We start from the raw sequence: 15,886 nt of genomic DNA on the forward strand, positions 1-15,886 counted from the left end.
TACATATTCAGCCCAGAATACTATAACTTTAAGATATTAAAACTCAGGTTATTGTGTCAATTACTATAAGGGTTGGAAGTTAAACATGAACACACGTTCTAACAATTAGAACACTACTAGAATAGTAGCTAGAAAGTTATTACTATTTTAATTGGTATTGTTAGGTGGACACAAGGGAGTACAAATATAGACTAAATAGATACTGTAGCTATTAATTTTGTCACTGCAGGAAGTAAAACGTGACACTGGAAAGTATGGTATTTAAGAAAGATAATTGAGGGAGAGACAATGGCGGCTGGTCCCTCAACAAAGATGATGGAGTAGCCCTGCTCCTCTCTTCCTCTGCAACTTGGTGGAATATCACCTTCCAAACGGAATGATCCTCCCTCCTTCTGTGTGCTGTTCTGGGGGTTCTCTCAATCCCCAAAACCAATTTCAGGGGGCAAAGTGGGGAATCCCTTTTGTAGAAGAAACACCATTTGTTAAATAAATCCTAGCAATAATACTGACAGTTTTTCTGTACTGTACTTACTGTTGTCTTGTGTATTGTAATCTTTTGCACTAACATTCCATCCCATTTTTGTATTTCAGCTGTTTTTTAATAGCTGCAGATGGTGCTCTTCAGGAATTATTCCCAATGAAAAGATCCGCAACATAGGAATTTCTGCACACATTGACTCTGGAAAGACTACGTTAACTGAGCGCATTCTTTTCTACACAGGAAGGATAGCACAAATGCACGAGGTACTTCTGAATGTGATCAGAGAGGAGGAGGACTCTCCAGAGCAGAATAAGCAAAGAGCAGATTTGGAGGGAGCACAGGGGGTTGCAGAGGGGGAGAAGGGAAGGGAAAGCCCTGTTGTGCAAGTGGAAGTCTACTTGTGTGATGTTTGATTTGACCTTAAATTTTGATCTGTCAATTGGGCAATAAAGCATCTCAGAGCAGATCCTTGCCTTGTACAAGAGGACACAGGTGCACGTGCAGAAATGCACTGACTTGTGGAAATGTTGATATGCTTTCTTTCACCTTAGGTAAAAGGGAAAGATGGAGTTGGTGCTGTCATGGATTCAATGGAGTTGGAACGACAACGGGGGATCACTATTCAGTCTGCAGCAACTTTTACCATGTGGAAAGACACCAACATTAATATAATTGACACCCCCGGTAATAGTCATGTAGCGTACTAAATATGTCTCTAGCGCTTCTATGCCTGGCATGATAAACACACCCAAGTGTTAAGAGTGTATAATTTTTACCCATAGCCAAAATGACATCTGCTTTGTAAATTGCTTTCTAAGGCTGAAGTCCTAAGCTCTACTCCCTTCCCACTGGGCTTTTTGGAGCGCCATCACAAGTGCAGCACAGCCACTCAGTGGCCACAGAGGAAGTGGGGCAGGGCAGTTGGGCCTGATCTCTGTGCCATTTCCAGGTTGGCTCAGTGATGGTGGCCTTTGTCAGTGCCTGATGGCAGTAAGGCCAACTCAGGTCTCGCCCTTAAACACCCTGTTGGTTTGACAGCATGTTTGATGGTTGGCGGGAGGCTGATTCAACTGGTAGAGGTGAGAGAAGAGAAATGTCTTTTTAACCCAACGCCACCATCCCCTACAGCCCAGTGTAAAGGGGATTTAGATAGCTTTGCAATAAATGCTTCCTGAAATTCTGTTGTGTAAGGTTCTTCAAAGCAAATGTATGAAATGAAACTTAGAACTAGTCCTATTACTACTGACTTGTAAAATCCCTAATCTTGATAGCCTGGTTGTGTTGGACATAGTGCATAGTCCTTAGGGCATAACATAGCCTTCCCCAACCTGATGCCCTCTGTATGTTTTTGACTGCAACCCCCACCAGGCCCAGACAGCAGGGAAGAGAACCAAATGCAGCAGCAATTCTCAGCTAGTTGGAAGCCTTAACATTCCTGGATCTTTTTACTTCCCTTTCAGGACACGTTGATTTCACTATAGAGGTAGAGAGATCACTGAGAGTTCTTGATGGAGCCGTCCTGGTGCTGTGTGCTGTCGGAGGGGTTCAGTGCCAGACAATGACGGTGAATAGGCAGATGAAGCGGTATAATGTCCCGTTTTTGTCCTTCATCAACAAACTGGATCGAATGGGTGCAAGTCCAGACAGAGCTGTCCAACAACTTAGGTATGAACATCTCAGTTAGAATTCCTCCCCCTGCTCCCTACCCATATCAGAGAGGAAGATAGAATATCTTTCTAGAAACATTGTCAAAAGATGTATGTCTTCAGTGTATTGTTCTGGGCTGCCATGCTTCTTAAAGGTTAGGTGGGTAACCTGGTCAACATTGAGTGTCACATATGAAATGGGCTGAAGGATCCTTGCTAACTGAATTCTTTAATAGCTGACATCCGCTTTCCCCACCCTGGTGACCTCCAAATCTTTTGTGGAAGGACCTCCCCAGGGAGTTTCTGGTGGCGCCTTTAGTATACAGCTTTAGGCATCAGGCAAAAACATTCCTCTTCGGCCAGGCCTTTGACTGATTAACGTCCGATACCCTTTTAAATGTGTTGGTGGTGGTAATCGGTTTGCTTTTATTCTTATTTTTATTATGTGTTTTGTGTTTTTTATCTTGTACTTTTATGCTGTGAACTGCCCTGAGATCTACAGATGAAGGGCAGTGTACAGATTTAATAAATCATCATCATCATCTTTTGGATTATAATTCCCCCCAGCCTCAGGCAGGACTGCCAGTGGTCAGGGATGATGGGAGTTAAGGTCCAAAACATTTGGAGGGTACCAGATTGGGAAAGGCTGGCTTAGATGTACAAAGTGGGTACCAGACCTCACCCCCTGAGCCTTTGCCCTTCCACCTTACTCATACTAGAGACTTAGACCTTTGGTGTTGTTCCTTGTATGACATTTTATTTTCTGGCCCAGCGTGGGTTGTGGTGTCCCCATATATAAGCAGAATCCTGCTACCACCAGAAGGTAGTGTGTCCAAAAAGGTGCATTCTAAATCTTGAGATGATTTGTCTGTCTTTTCTAAAGTTCTGTTATGGCAACTGGCCTTCCTTACCTTTTGATCTAGAGCCTTATCAGGGCCTCCCCTTCAGATCTTCATGGGCAGATGGACTTGTATGTGGAGAAGCAGTTCTTTAGAGCTGGAAATGCTGTCTTAAGAGAATTTTATTTGTTTTTAACTTTCCAGATCCAAGTTGAACCACAATGCTGCCTTTATTCAGATACCTATGGGTTTGGAGGGAAATTTCAGAGGGATCATTGATCTCATTGAAGAAAAAGCTATATACTTTGAAGGTGACTTTGGGTAAGGGTTCTGAGCAGTTTGAAATATGGAGGCATTTTACATCTGATAATGCTTTGGGAGTAGTGTGTTGTATATAAGAAGTATAATTTAGTGTTTTGGTTACTGAGGAAAAATTGGTTTTGATTAGTATAGCCATAACACACCTGATCTCATAACTATAACACAATCCTCCCCACCATGCCTTTCTATTCAAATTTTCTCGGCTGCTTATAACCATAAATGAAGGTGATATTGGTACCATAGCTAATGCAGCCCGGGGTTCCAATCTTAACAGAGGTTGAAGCAAGTTAGTAAACCCTGTTTTATTAAGCAACCCTTGTTTGCTGTAACCATGGTTCAGCTTGTGCAGGGCTATGGCTGTTGGGGCTTTTTAGGTGACTATGTTTGGCTGTGGATTTGCACAGCAAATGACTCTTGGGTCATATTCATTATGTGTGAATTCTGTGAAAGGGGAAAGGTGATAATTGCATGGCAGACAGGCAATTAAATATGCTTTGCTCTTATTGTGGGAGAGTTTAGCCATGTAATCACCATCTTGCCTTGCGTGGACAAAATCCATATAATAAAAGTTAACTCCAGGCTGGCTTTTGAATCTCTGGTATGTGAAAATACTCAGGGATCCTACACCTTTGCAGGAAGCTGCAGCGAGAGATTTATAGTTCATTCCTTAACATGTCTATTGAGAAGAAAGTGGGGCTTACTCTCTGGTAAAGCAAGTGAAGCCTTTCAGCTTTAATATTGGTTCTTTTGAGTGGAAAAAGATTTCATTGGCCATTTTGTCTTCACATTTGTTTGCTCATAAGGCAAAGTGACATTTTCATAGGGGAATGAGAATTGAATAGGAATTGAAATATAAATATGATCATATTCATACCCTCAAACAGCAGTTGCTCAACTGGAGCTATAACTTTGCTCTATCCAGCATGGGTTTTAAAAATTTAAATGTATCTGTGATTCCTTCTACGTAAGATGGCTAAGTGAGCCTCTTTCTAGGAGAACAGTGTTTGTCACAGGAGCAACCCATCCAAGAGTGTCATATTTATATGGATCTTTGTGTACACCTGAAATTATTGTGTACTCATCACGACAGAGCATTAAGAGGAAAATGTCCATTATTTGAAAAACACCCAGCAATCTTGGTTTTATTGTATCCTTATGATGTCAATCCTGGTTTACACCCCACAATTTTAAAGGCACATAGGATTATAGCCTTTGTGAATATTATTAGATGGAAGGTACAAGAGGTCCAGTTTTAAATCAAATGTGTATTATTGCTAGCAGAGCTCTGTCGCTAGATTTGCAGGTGTAAAAAGAACTGAAAATGTGTCACTCATGAGAGCGGAATAAATTGATAGTTGTGGTTCTCACTGAAGCCCACAGGAGCATGCGAGATTTCTAAAATTTCTAGTTGGTTGGCTTCTGATGGTCTGCTTGTTTTCTCTGCTTCTGTAGCCAAACGGTTAAATATGACGACATTCCCCCTGAGTTCCGAGCAGAGTCTACCGATCGCCGCCAGGAACTGGTTGAATGTGTTGCAAACTTAGACGAACAGATTGGGGAGCTTTTTCTTGAAGAGAAAATCCCAACAGTGACTGATCTGAAGGTAAAGGGACTTCAGTTTTCTCCCCATGGCCCCAAGGATTGCACAAAGTCCTTTGATGTATGCATTTGCTGCATAATGTTTTGCATATATAAAAGCGAACAGGTGGGCACTCTCATGGGAATTAATCAAGGATAAGAGCCTTAAACTAGTCATGGCAGGTGGTCAGGGATGATGGGAGTTGTAGTCCAACAACATCTGGAGGGCCACAGGTTCCCCACACTTTCTTTGGACTAATACTGGTTACATGTCCTATAGTCACAAACTCCTTAATGCTATCTGAAAATAGCAACACCTAGCTTTTATAGAGAGAGCTTTGAACGTTCAGGGTGTCTTTTTACATACATACATACATACATACATACATCTCAGTAGAACCATGCATGCCATCTTGAGCTGCTTGGGGGAAAATGGGATATAAATGTAATTAGTTAATTATATATTTAAAACAACCCTAAAAGGTAGTCCAAAAAAATTAGCCTTCCATACTGCAGATGGAGGATTGAAATAAGAGAGAATGGCTTACTCAAGACCGTTTAATAGAATTGTAGAGTTGGAAGGTACCCCCAAGAGTCATCTAGTCCACCCCCTTGCAATGCAGGAATCTCAGCTAAAGCATCCATGGCAGATGACCATCCAACCTCTGCTTAAAAACCTCCAAGGAAGGAGAGTCCACCACCTCTCGTGGGAGACCGTTCCACTGTCGAACATCTCTTACTGTCAGAAAGTTCTTCCTGATGTTTAGTCGGAATCTCCTTTCTTGTAACTTGAATCCAGCACCCAGCACAGGGAGGAAGGAGAAGGCCCACCCACTTGGTCGGAGAAGGAAGGTTAGGTGCTGGCAAGCCGGAAAGCACCACCTGTGATACACCAGCAGGTCAAAACGCCATGGTGATCTGGCCCTCAAACTGGTTCTGGACGTTGTATTGAGACATCACCCAGGCCCAATTCTTAGGAACCCATATACTTTTAAGATAAGGAGTCAGTAACATGCTGCCTGGGGGACGCAGGTGGCGCTGTGGGTTAAAGCCTCAGCGCCTAGGACTTGCCGATCGAAAGGTCGGCGGTTCGAATCCCTGCGGCGGGGTGCGCTCCCGCTGCTCGGTCCCAGCGCCTGCCAACCTAGCAGTTCGAAAGCACCTCCGGGTGCAAGTAGATAAATAGGGACCGCTTACCAGCGGGAAGGTAAACGCCGTTTCCGTGTGCAGCTCTGGCTCGCCAGAGCAGCGATGTCACGCTGGCCACGTGACCTGGAAGTGTCTCCGGACAGCGCTGGCCCCTGGCCTCTTAAGTGAGATGGGCGCACAACTCCAGAGTCTGTCAAGACTGGCCCGTACGGGCAGGGGTACCTTTACCTTTACCTTTTAACATGCTGCCTTCTTCTCTGCCTTGGCATCTGGGGCCTTCAGGTGCTGCCCCTGTTCTGATGGTCTGTTTTCGCTTCATCCATCTGTTGATATCTATCAGTCTGTCTCTGTATCCCACCTTTTCTTCAAGGAGCTGAAGATGGCATGCATGATTCCCAACCCCCTCTGTTTTACCCTCCGAACAATCTTGTGAGGTACGTTAGGGTGAGAGACAGAAGTTGGCCCATGGTCACCCAGTGATCTTCAGGGATGAGTAGGGATTTGTCCAACAACTGTACCACATTGGATCTCTCTAGATGTGCACTATAACTCTCTCTCTCTATATATATGCACAATTGTGAAATATAACTTTATAATAACTGTTGCATATTATAATATGCAGTATTTGCAGTAAAAGCATAAAACGTACTTGCAGGGTTCTGCAAGGGTGAAATATAAAGTCTTTAAATAGAAATCTATCCTACCATTTAATTGGACTGTAATTTTAAATGAATTAGGTAGGATTAATGGGTAGGATTTAAAAAAAATAAAATAGCAAGGCTGTGATGACCCTGCTTCTTTGGTTGGTTTGTTTGCTTTTAATGGGATAATTATATTGCCAGCTCTCATTCAGAGACAGCTTTGTGTGTTGGACATCACATTTTGTTGCCTTTGGAAGCTAAACGAGTGAGCTGGGCTTTCTGTGTCTGCAATATCTTTGTTATGACGCTTTGCTGCTATCCAGGGAAGTGGCAGGTTTTCAGTACCAGGCATTAATAGCAACAGATGCCTGGAGGGGAGAATAGCTGGCAGAAGGAGACCAGCTGTTTGGTGTGACAGACAAAGTTGTGACAGATCCTAGAGGTCATCGGTGATCTCTTCCCCATCTCCTTATAAATATAAATGCAATATTTGTACCTGCGTGCCTATATTTGTTTCTAGGCAGAGCCTAATACCCTCTGTGATCTGTATATTCTGACACAAGGGTTTACTTGCAGGTAGAAATCCTTCACAGCATTTCAACACCCCCATCCTCTTGTGTCTAAATTGATGTGCAGTTGGTGTAAGGAGACACTGTTTCACCGTAGCTGAACCCTCTTGGGCAAGGACTGGATTTGGCTAGAGGACTTGATGAGCATGGAATATAGAGCTTTGAATGTGGAAATAAATCTCCCGTTACCCTTGTTAGCCTTTGATGACTTTGCGGTCTGGAGAATTGCTGCATGGTGGTTGTTATGCAATGGTTTCCCTCTGTATTCCAGGCTCTTACAAAATGCTTAAGAGGAAGAAGCCCATTTTGAGCACAGCTGAGTGATCAGGTTGCTCCCAAGAGTCAAAATACACTGTAGGAATATTAATTTCGAAACCTCTACCTTAGTTACAGCTTTTGATGTTGTCCATTAACCAAACAGTCCAAGGGACATTCGAATAATCTGGATATCTGTATCCGTGCTGTTATTTGAAAATTCAGTGGAGAGATTTGTAACCTCATATACTTTTACTGTACTCAGAAAAAGTACCAAAATTCAATTGCATTTACTTCCAATTGTTCACAGGATTGCACCCTTGGACTCTTTTCATCCTCTTTTAGAAACTCCGTACTCCACTCAAATATGTGTCTCTTGATCTGTGCTGAAAATAAAAAGAGTAAAAAAAGAGTAAAAAAGATTGGGTCGTCTAGCGCCTTCTGATCCTAGGCCTGCTTTTACCTCTTTACCCAGCATGAAAGTAACTTAATGGTAGTGTTGCCCATCTAGCTTGGATGGCTTTTTAAAAGGATTAGACAAATGTGTGGAAGCTCTAGCTGTCGTTCCTTCTAACTGGTGGCTGAGTGACTATTAATTTGGAAGCAAAGCAGAGTTGCCCAAAATAAGTTAGTAGTTTCTATAAACATGGGGGACTTCCTGGGACTGCAAACATACACACATTCGCGAATTGAAAGAAGGTGTTTTTTTAAAAAACCCAAAGAAACCAATGAGCACCTGTGAACTTCCAAGCTCTTCCACTTCCACTTCCAAGGAACTTCCACTTACAAGGAGTGGTAGAGTCTACTAGATATAGATACAGCAAGTACCCTAAAAGGGAATAGTTACAGATAGGTAGCCGTGTTGGTCTGCCATAGTCAAAACAAAAAAATTCCTTCCAGTAGCACCTTAAAGACCAACTAAGTCAGTTCTTGGTATGAGCTTTCGTGTGTATCTGAAGAAGTGTGCATGCACACGAAAGCTCATACCAAGAACTGACTTAGTTGGTCTTTAAGGTGCTACTGGAAGGAATTTTTTTGTTTTGCCTAAAAGGGAATATTAGGGTTGAGGGCAGGTGTGCTGTGAGCTCAAAGGCTTCTCTCCCTGCATATTACTGAGGCATTGCATGAGGAAGCTCCCCAGAATTCTGCCTGCAGTGCTATATAGTTATAACTTGCTAGGATTTGGGGCTGACATTCTCAAACCTGAGTCTTCTAATGCTTGGGTGCTGCCTTATACCAAGTCCAGTGGCGTAGCGTGGGTTGTCAGCACCCGGGGCAAGGCAAGTAATTTGCGGCCCCTAACCCGTGGATTTGCGCCCCCTAACCCTAACCCCCAGATGTTGCGGCCGGGCCCCCCTGCACCCCCCACGCTACGCCACTGACCAAGTCTATTATCCAGCTATCTCAGTGTTGTCTGTTCTGACTGGTGTTAGCTCTCCGTGGTATTTCACCTCAGCTGCGTTTAGCACAGTAGGGGAAAGTCTCATGTGCGAAAGAGAAAAGGTTTTTTCCTTTCCCCCTCCCCTTTCTGACAGCCCCCCCCCAATAAAGCATGAAGAGGACTACAAGGCTCCTTTTGTAGCCTGGTTGGAGTCTTCAAGAGAAATATTCCTCTTACAGAGTTGGGGATCCATAGCAACATTTTTAAAAGCATTTTCTTAGACGTGTAAGCATGCTGCTATGGGCACAGCCACACCACACATTTAAATGATAACAATTTACTGTAGTCTGTTGAGGGCGCAGAGAGTTGTTAGGCTTCCCCTATTCATCTCTTAAAGCTGCAATTCCCAGAGTTCCCTTGGAAGAGAGATTGATTGTTAAGCCACTCTGTGAACTGTCCCTCTCCGCCCCTTTAACCAGCTCCAGCTTCCAGAATTTTTGGGCGGAAGCCATGACCGTCTAAAGTGTTCTCATAGTGCTTTAAAGGTGTGATGTGCATGTGGTCAAAGTAGTCGATTCATCCTGTGGCTCTGCATCTAGGATGAAAAAAACATCATCTTAAAATCATTTGTCATATTGGTGGCAAAAACAGTTTTCTGGTTGGTTCAAAGCGGCCTTGTCTCCCCCTGCCTTCCTTCTCCCAGAGCTAATTAATTACAAACTACTTAATGGCTGTGGAAAGGCCAAGAGGCAGGTTTGTTTGTGCTAATTTGTCCCCAGTGATGGATTTCTAGCCTGTGGCAGGCGGCCAAGTTCTGGTTTAAAATAATTTTTCATGGAAAACGCATTGGGTTCTTCTTGCGTGCTCCTTAGGCATCATGGACTTAAATAAACATCTCGTTTGCTGACAGCAAAACATTACTCCTGAGGTTGAAATCCTGACTGGTGTGCCGCAGCTGCTGAAGTCAGGGTACAAAAGTCATCTGCAGAAATAAAAGGAGGGGGGAGGCAAGGAGGGAGTTGCAGATTCTGTGAATAGAACACAGATATTTCCAGTCAGGGTGCTAATCTTGTCTCCTGTCTGTGATATGCCATATTCTATTTGCAGGGAGAGGAAGGAAGATCAGGTACTTTGAGGGCTTAAACTTGGTACTTCAGATCTGGCCTGCCAAGGTAATGTGGAGCCAGAATCCTCATCCAACCTAGAAGGGAATAGGGATGTACAGGGCTGGCCTCTCCAGTCTGACAGATGGTATCAAACCTTTAGGTTTGCCAGGCCTGGTATCAGTCACAGGAGTTTGGCTCTTGGCCCTTTCCTAGCTTGAGCCGCTGACCTTGGAGGCCCTGAGCACAGGTCTAGAGACGAATACATCTGGTAGCAGATCCAGGCTGGGCCCCAACAAGAATGGGCTGGGCTAGAGCCGAAACAACAGCTGCTGCACCATTACAGATAATCACAGAGTTTTGCCCCCTGTCACAACACAGGGATGTCAACCGAACTATCCCAGGTTGATAGCATCATAGAAATGTAGAGCTGGAAGGGACCACGAGGGTCATATAGTCCAACTTCCTGCAATGCAGGAATGTTAGCGTTGTTCCAGTTGTAGTTCCTGCAATGCAAGCTTGGCCGCGGCTTTTCTTCCAACTTGTTAAACCCCAACAAATCCCGGTTTCTACTTGGTAGCAGCTTTGTGCTTATGTGTACTTTTCTTTCTTTTCCCTTTTGGCATTTGCTTTCTCTTGCATCTAGTAGGTTAATCCTCGACATCATGACATTTGCACTCAAATGCAGTGTGATGATTACACTAAGGACTTGTTTTCTATGTGAATTTTGGCCACCTCCTGAGATACGTAAAGAAAGCAAACCTTTCAGGGAAGCCTCTTTCTTCAGTTTAAAAACTGAGCTGGTGTCCTGTTTTAAAGCTTCTTTCAACAGTTGAAAAAGTCCCCCTTTGTTTTGTGTAGTCACAAACATTGCTTTTCTTATAATTGTTTTCATTTGGTGGGGAACAGAAAGCATGATGCTTTGTATTCTTGTATGCCAAGTGCCCTTAAGAACCCAGCTGTTAACGCTGTGAATGTTCTGTTTCTCCCAAGCTTGCAATCAGAAGGACAACACTCAACAAATCCTTCACACCTGTGCTGGTAGGAAGTGCTCTGAAGAACAAAGGTGTGCAGCCTCTGTTGGATGCTGTTCTGGAATACCTCCCAAACCCATCTGAAGTCCAGAACTACGCGATTTCCAACAAGGAGTAAGTACAGAAAGTGGAGGAAAATAGATCTAGTTTGCATAGGCCTTCCCCCCCCTAAATTGGAGGAAAAAATTATATTTATTTATAACGTGGCCACTAAGTACCCTATGCTACGGTTGAAAATGAAAGGCGGTGATTTTGTAAGATAAAGTCCACTTTGTCTGAGGCATGCTTTCGTCTCCTAAGCTGGTGGGTACACCTGTTTGGCCTGTAGGTGGCAGACACATCAAAAGCTGTAGGTCTTTTCTTGTTCTCATCCCCAGTGATTAATCAGGCATCTTTTAAAAAAGAAAGAACAAAAGGTGATATAATAGAGACATTGTTGCTTGTGATGTAGATGCTCATCCCACTGTTGTCTCTAGTAAACGAGCTTTACTGGCTTTTGTAGTCCTTTAAAACCCTGGAAACTTCATTTGATTAGAGGTGACACTAGACAAAAGAAATGGGCATGTGTCTATTAAACTACCTTCAGCTCTCTATTATTATTATTATTATTAAAAAAAACCTTTTGGCTGTCTCTACAGAATCCAATACTGCAAGATGCTTAGAGGCTGACTTAATATTTATTTATGTTTCAGTAAAAAAAAAAAAACCCTTCAAAAATAGAGAGTAAGTATATGCAGCAATTACAGTGGTACCTCGGGTAAAGTACTTAATTCGTTCTGGAGGTCTGTTCTTAACCTGAAACTGTTCTTAACCTGAAGCACCACTTTAGCTAATGGGGAAAGGGAAATGACACTTGAAGGTGGGAACGGGGCAACATAACAGAAAACCTACAGTACCATGAATAAATTAAAAGGAAAAACAGCGTCATTTATATTGTCATTCCATAGTGCAAAAACAAGGCCCCTCTCTCAATAAGTTTCTTTTCTTCATTATTATGCATTGTGTTTCTCTCATATGTAAGCTATAACATTAAGAGAGTTTACCAGATTTTCCTTATCCTGTTATGGGAATGTCTTTATTTTTCCATTTTTGTGAAATACACTTGTTTTGCTGTATGTTGGCGGTGCAGTAACCAGCTGTAAATCAGTATTAATGACTTCAGAATGAAGTTATCTAAAGGAGAATTTTAGGATTTCTTGGGAGATCATAGCCTGTACTTGCCCGTATAAGATTTGGGTGCTTCTCTCCAGAAATGCATCGGTTTTTTTACAACTCCAAAAGATAGGTATTAAATCCACCTTAATTCACTTACACCTCCAGCAGTGCACGTTTCTGCTAAAAATCAAGCCTAAGAATTCTTAGGAAGGAATTTGGTGAGTTCAGATTCTACAGCAGACACAGCTCCTTGGACGTGCGGATTGAGTAAGACTCCTGCCCAATTCCACAATGAGGTGACCTGAGAGTTGACCCTTTGGGCTTTACTTTCATGTACTAGTTACTTGGAATCATTTAGCCCATGTGGATCTGGCTGTGTGGGTTGAAAATGTGTCTCCAATTCCCTCTGGGAGCAACAGGATGTGATAACATGCAGTCACTCTCGGGGAGATGGTATGGTGGGTGGGGAAGCTGCTGGACCCAGGGGGACAATCATAATTTCCCCCTTACACTCTTTCTGAGATCAGTGACATGTTTTTATATCCATCGCTTCCAGGGGGAATTGCAGAACTCTTTAAATCCATGCAGCAGGAGTTAGCATACATTAGCTGCTCCAAGTGGCTAAAATCTGCAAAGGAAGAAAGGAGAGGCAGTGTTTTGACCACCTCTTAAGTTTTCTTTTGGGGGAAAGGTGAGGATACACACACAAGCCATGTGGATTTTTAAGGGTTTTCCTTTAAAAACCTGCATAGAAAGCAGGTAGGACGGATTTAACTGGTAAACACAGACAAAAAGAACATAAACCCAACTAAGGCTGTTCTTAGTAATAATTCTACATCTGCCATTGGTCTTCAGGGCCTGTTAAGGCTGCTCATTAAATCGTCTTTCAGAACAGATCCCCATATAAAGAACGGCTTGAGAAGTACCGTAGAAATACTGCATTTTAAACTTAACTTTTCTCTTCTTCAAGGGATTCCAAGGAAAAATCTCTGATTTCGCTGAGCTCTGCCAGAGACAGTTCCTTGCCTTTTTTGGGCCTGGCATTTAAACTTGAGGTAGGTCACCTCCGACAAAACTTTCTAACTAAGGACCACTGAGCTGAAACTTGTTGGGACAGGGCTGCTAGGGGCCGTTTGCTCTAGATTTCAGGATGTGCGTTGTGCTGATTCTCTCTGCTTCTCCTAAAGTTTTGTCTCCCTCGATTGACTGGCTGCTGTTTTCTGCCACTTGCAGGCTGGGCGTTTTGGACAGCTCACCTATGTGCGCGTTTATCAAGGGATGCTGAAGAAAGGCGATTCCATCTACAATACCAGGACTGGGAAGAAGGTCCGGGTGCCAAGACTGGTCCGCATGCATGCAGACACGATGGAGGTGAATGTCGAGGGAAAACCCAGTCTGTGAGGCATTTTATTCCACTTCAATCCCTTTCCATTCAGTGAAGAAGATGTAAACAAAGGCAGGGGTTCCTGAACTGTGACTCCTGGGCGAGTTTCAGTCAGGTGGTTCCTATCACGTCTGCATCAAATACCCATATTGATCTTTAAATTGTATTTGTTCTTTTATTTCTTATGTTGTATTCTATCCTGTAACGATTCAGATTCTATGGGATGCAAAGTGTAATGCAAGAAAATGCAATATAAGAAATAAAAGAAGCAATAGAAATACATCTGCAAAGCATACCGCAGCAAGCACAGCATATTACTGTCGCTGCAACAAGTAGAATAGTCATCAAGTCATTCGCCAAGGCCACCTGCAATTTTCAAGTGGTCCATGAGGAAAAAAGGGTTTGGGAACCACTTCGCTACGGCATTCTTTGTATGCAATCTGGGTCAAAGAGAAGGCATTTCTAGTTAAAGGCGTTTCAGTTCCTTGCCTGTGCGCTGGGATTTTATTTGCAGATAAATGCTGCTCCTAAAATTTGTTTCCTCTTCAAAAACATCTATATGGTTTTCAGTTGATACCCTGCTCGACTGTACAGCGCAATACTGTTGCCATCTCCTCCCTCGGTTTCGCCCTTGATCCTGAGGACACCTCTTTGTAGCTGCTTTCTCCCATGTGAATTGAGAAGAAGGCATTTCATGCTTTATGTAGTGTAGGCAGACAGGATGTAGAAGATGGAGAGATGGAGATACAGCTGTTGCTGTTCAGTGTCATCAAGAGCCCTTTTAAAGTTTCTGTTCCCACTGGGGAGGAAGAGGTTAAAGAGCCCTTTGCCTGAGTCTCAGCTACCATGGGAGGGTGTACCGAGAGCCCTTGCCGCTGGCTCTCCAGCCTTCGCTGCTCCATTCAATACGTGCTCCTCTTTTGGAAAAACCAAACAGCTGCTGACCAAAGCTGCAAGCTCATGAAGGCCTCTATAGCAGGCACGTCCAATGTCCAAGAGACTGCAATCTACTCCCTCTATCAATAAACTGGCAGTGATCTACCCATTGGGTTGACCAGAGTTGTTGAGCTTGTTTTGGGGAGGAATCACCAGAGCTGTTGAGCTTCTTGGGGGGAGGGTTCATCAAAGTTGTCGAGCTTTTTGGGGGGCGGGTGATAGACCACAGACACCCCACGATCAACCGGTAGATCACAATCGATCTGTTGGACATGCCTGTTATATAACAATTAACATTCTGTCATAACTGCTCCCCTATTTTATCCACCCCTTGCCCCGAGAACCCCTTTTCTTCGCAAAATGAAAAAAATTGAGACATTCCCATGATGTTATAAAATGTCTGCCTGGGGAATCCCAAGTCGATTTCTTCACACCCAGTTAGCTTTTAAGCATCACGACCCTATAAAAACAGCTGGAAGTGGATGTCAGCATAGCTGCCCACTGATCTTTCAACAGTAAGGCCAAAATGGGCCATTCTTCAATTATTCTTAAGGGCTAAATTTGTCTCCAAGTTCATCTTAGTACAGTCTCAAAAGTTAGCTTTCAGGTTGATAGTAAAAACGCTTTTAGTGAAATGGCTTTTGTCATATTGGCAATTAGTCGCCCCATACTCTCTGGGAGCCACTCGTTCCTGATCCTAGTATTGCACTCTTCCTCATCTTTCTCTGGTTACTACTGTCTTGACATGTTGGCTAATCTAGCAGAAAGAATGTGATTATCTAACTCCTGACAGGTAAGCTTTACCAGTCAGCGTGAATCAGACTTTGCTGCTTAGCAGTGAGTTTTCAGGATCAGCGTGGCATGATCCCATTTTACTGCCCCAGACAACAAATGGGCAGTGGCATTGTACACCAAATTCAGCTTTGGGGCTGTCTTCAAGCGACGCCCTACGTAGTGTTCATTGCAGTAGTCCAGTTAGGAGCTTATCAAAAACCTAGACTATGGTAGTGATGGCTATAATTTGTCAGCCAGCTGGAACAAGGGCATAGGTACTCCTTGCCACTGAAACACTGAGAGCCTCTAGTGGCAGCTTGGAATCTAGGAAAACCCTGTTATAATCAGGGGTAGACTATGCATGCAGGTCTTACCACTGCTATAGAATGGTTGCACTCTTGCCTAATGCCATAAAAAGCACCTAGAATGCTAATGTTTGTTTTGTTTCTACTAGGATGTGGAAGAAGTTTATGCAGGAGACATCTGTGCATTATTCGGCATCGACTGTGCTAGTGGGGATACATTTTCAGAAAAATCTAACACTGACCTTTCCATGGTAAGTTCCTCCTCTGAATTGAACTGTATGTTCTTTTTATATTTCTTAAAATCTCAATTCAGATGTTATTCCTTAATCTAAATA

General features: G+C 43.3%; 1 protein-coding gene across 2 annotated transcripts in view; it reads left to right on the forward strand.

Annotated features, from left to right (window-relative positions):
- GFM1 (G elongation factor mitochondrial 1) overlaps positions 1-15,886 on the forward strand; it is a 38,312-nt gene that overhangs the window by 1,886 nt on the left and 20,540 nt on the right. For both annotated transcript variants that reach the window (XR_014564340.1, XM_083739454.1), the window contains exons 2-10: positions 592-744; positions 1,033-1,165; positions 1,942-2,146; positions 3,171-3,287; positions 4,740-4,890; positions 10,957-11,111; positions 13,123-13,207; positions 13,386-13,523; positions 15,701-15,802. Coding sequence is in view for 1 of the 2 variants with exons in the window: in XM_083739454.1 (XP_083595580.1) it covers positions 592-744; positions 1,033-1,165; positions 1,942-2,146; positions 3,171-3,287; positions 4,740-4,890; positions 10,957-11,111; positions 13,123-13,207; positions 13,386-13,523; positions 15,701-15,802 (1,239 nt within the window). In the remaining variant the exon portion in view is untranslated. The remainder of the gene's footprint in view (positions 1-591; positions 745-1,032; positions 1,166-1,941; positions 2,147-3,170; positions 3,288-4,739; positions 4,891-10,956; positions 11,112-13,122; positions 13,208-13,385; positions 13,524-15,700; positions 15,803-15,886) is intronic.

Source organism: Podarcis gaigeae, assembly GCF_964106915.1.
Source record: "Podarcis gaigeae genome assembly, chromosome: 5".
Lineage (NCBI taxonomy): Eukaryota > Metazoa > Chordata > Lepidosauria > Squamata > Lacertidae > Podarcis > Podarcis gaigeae.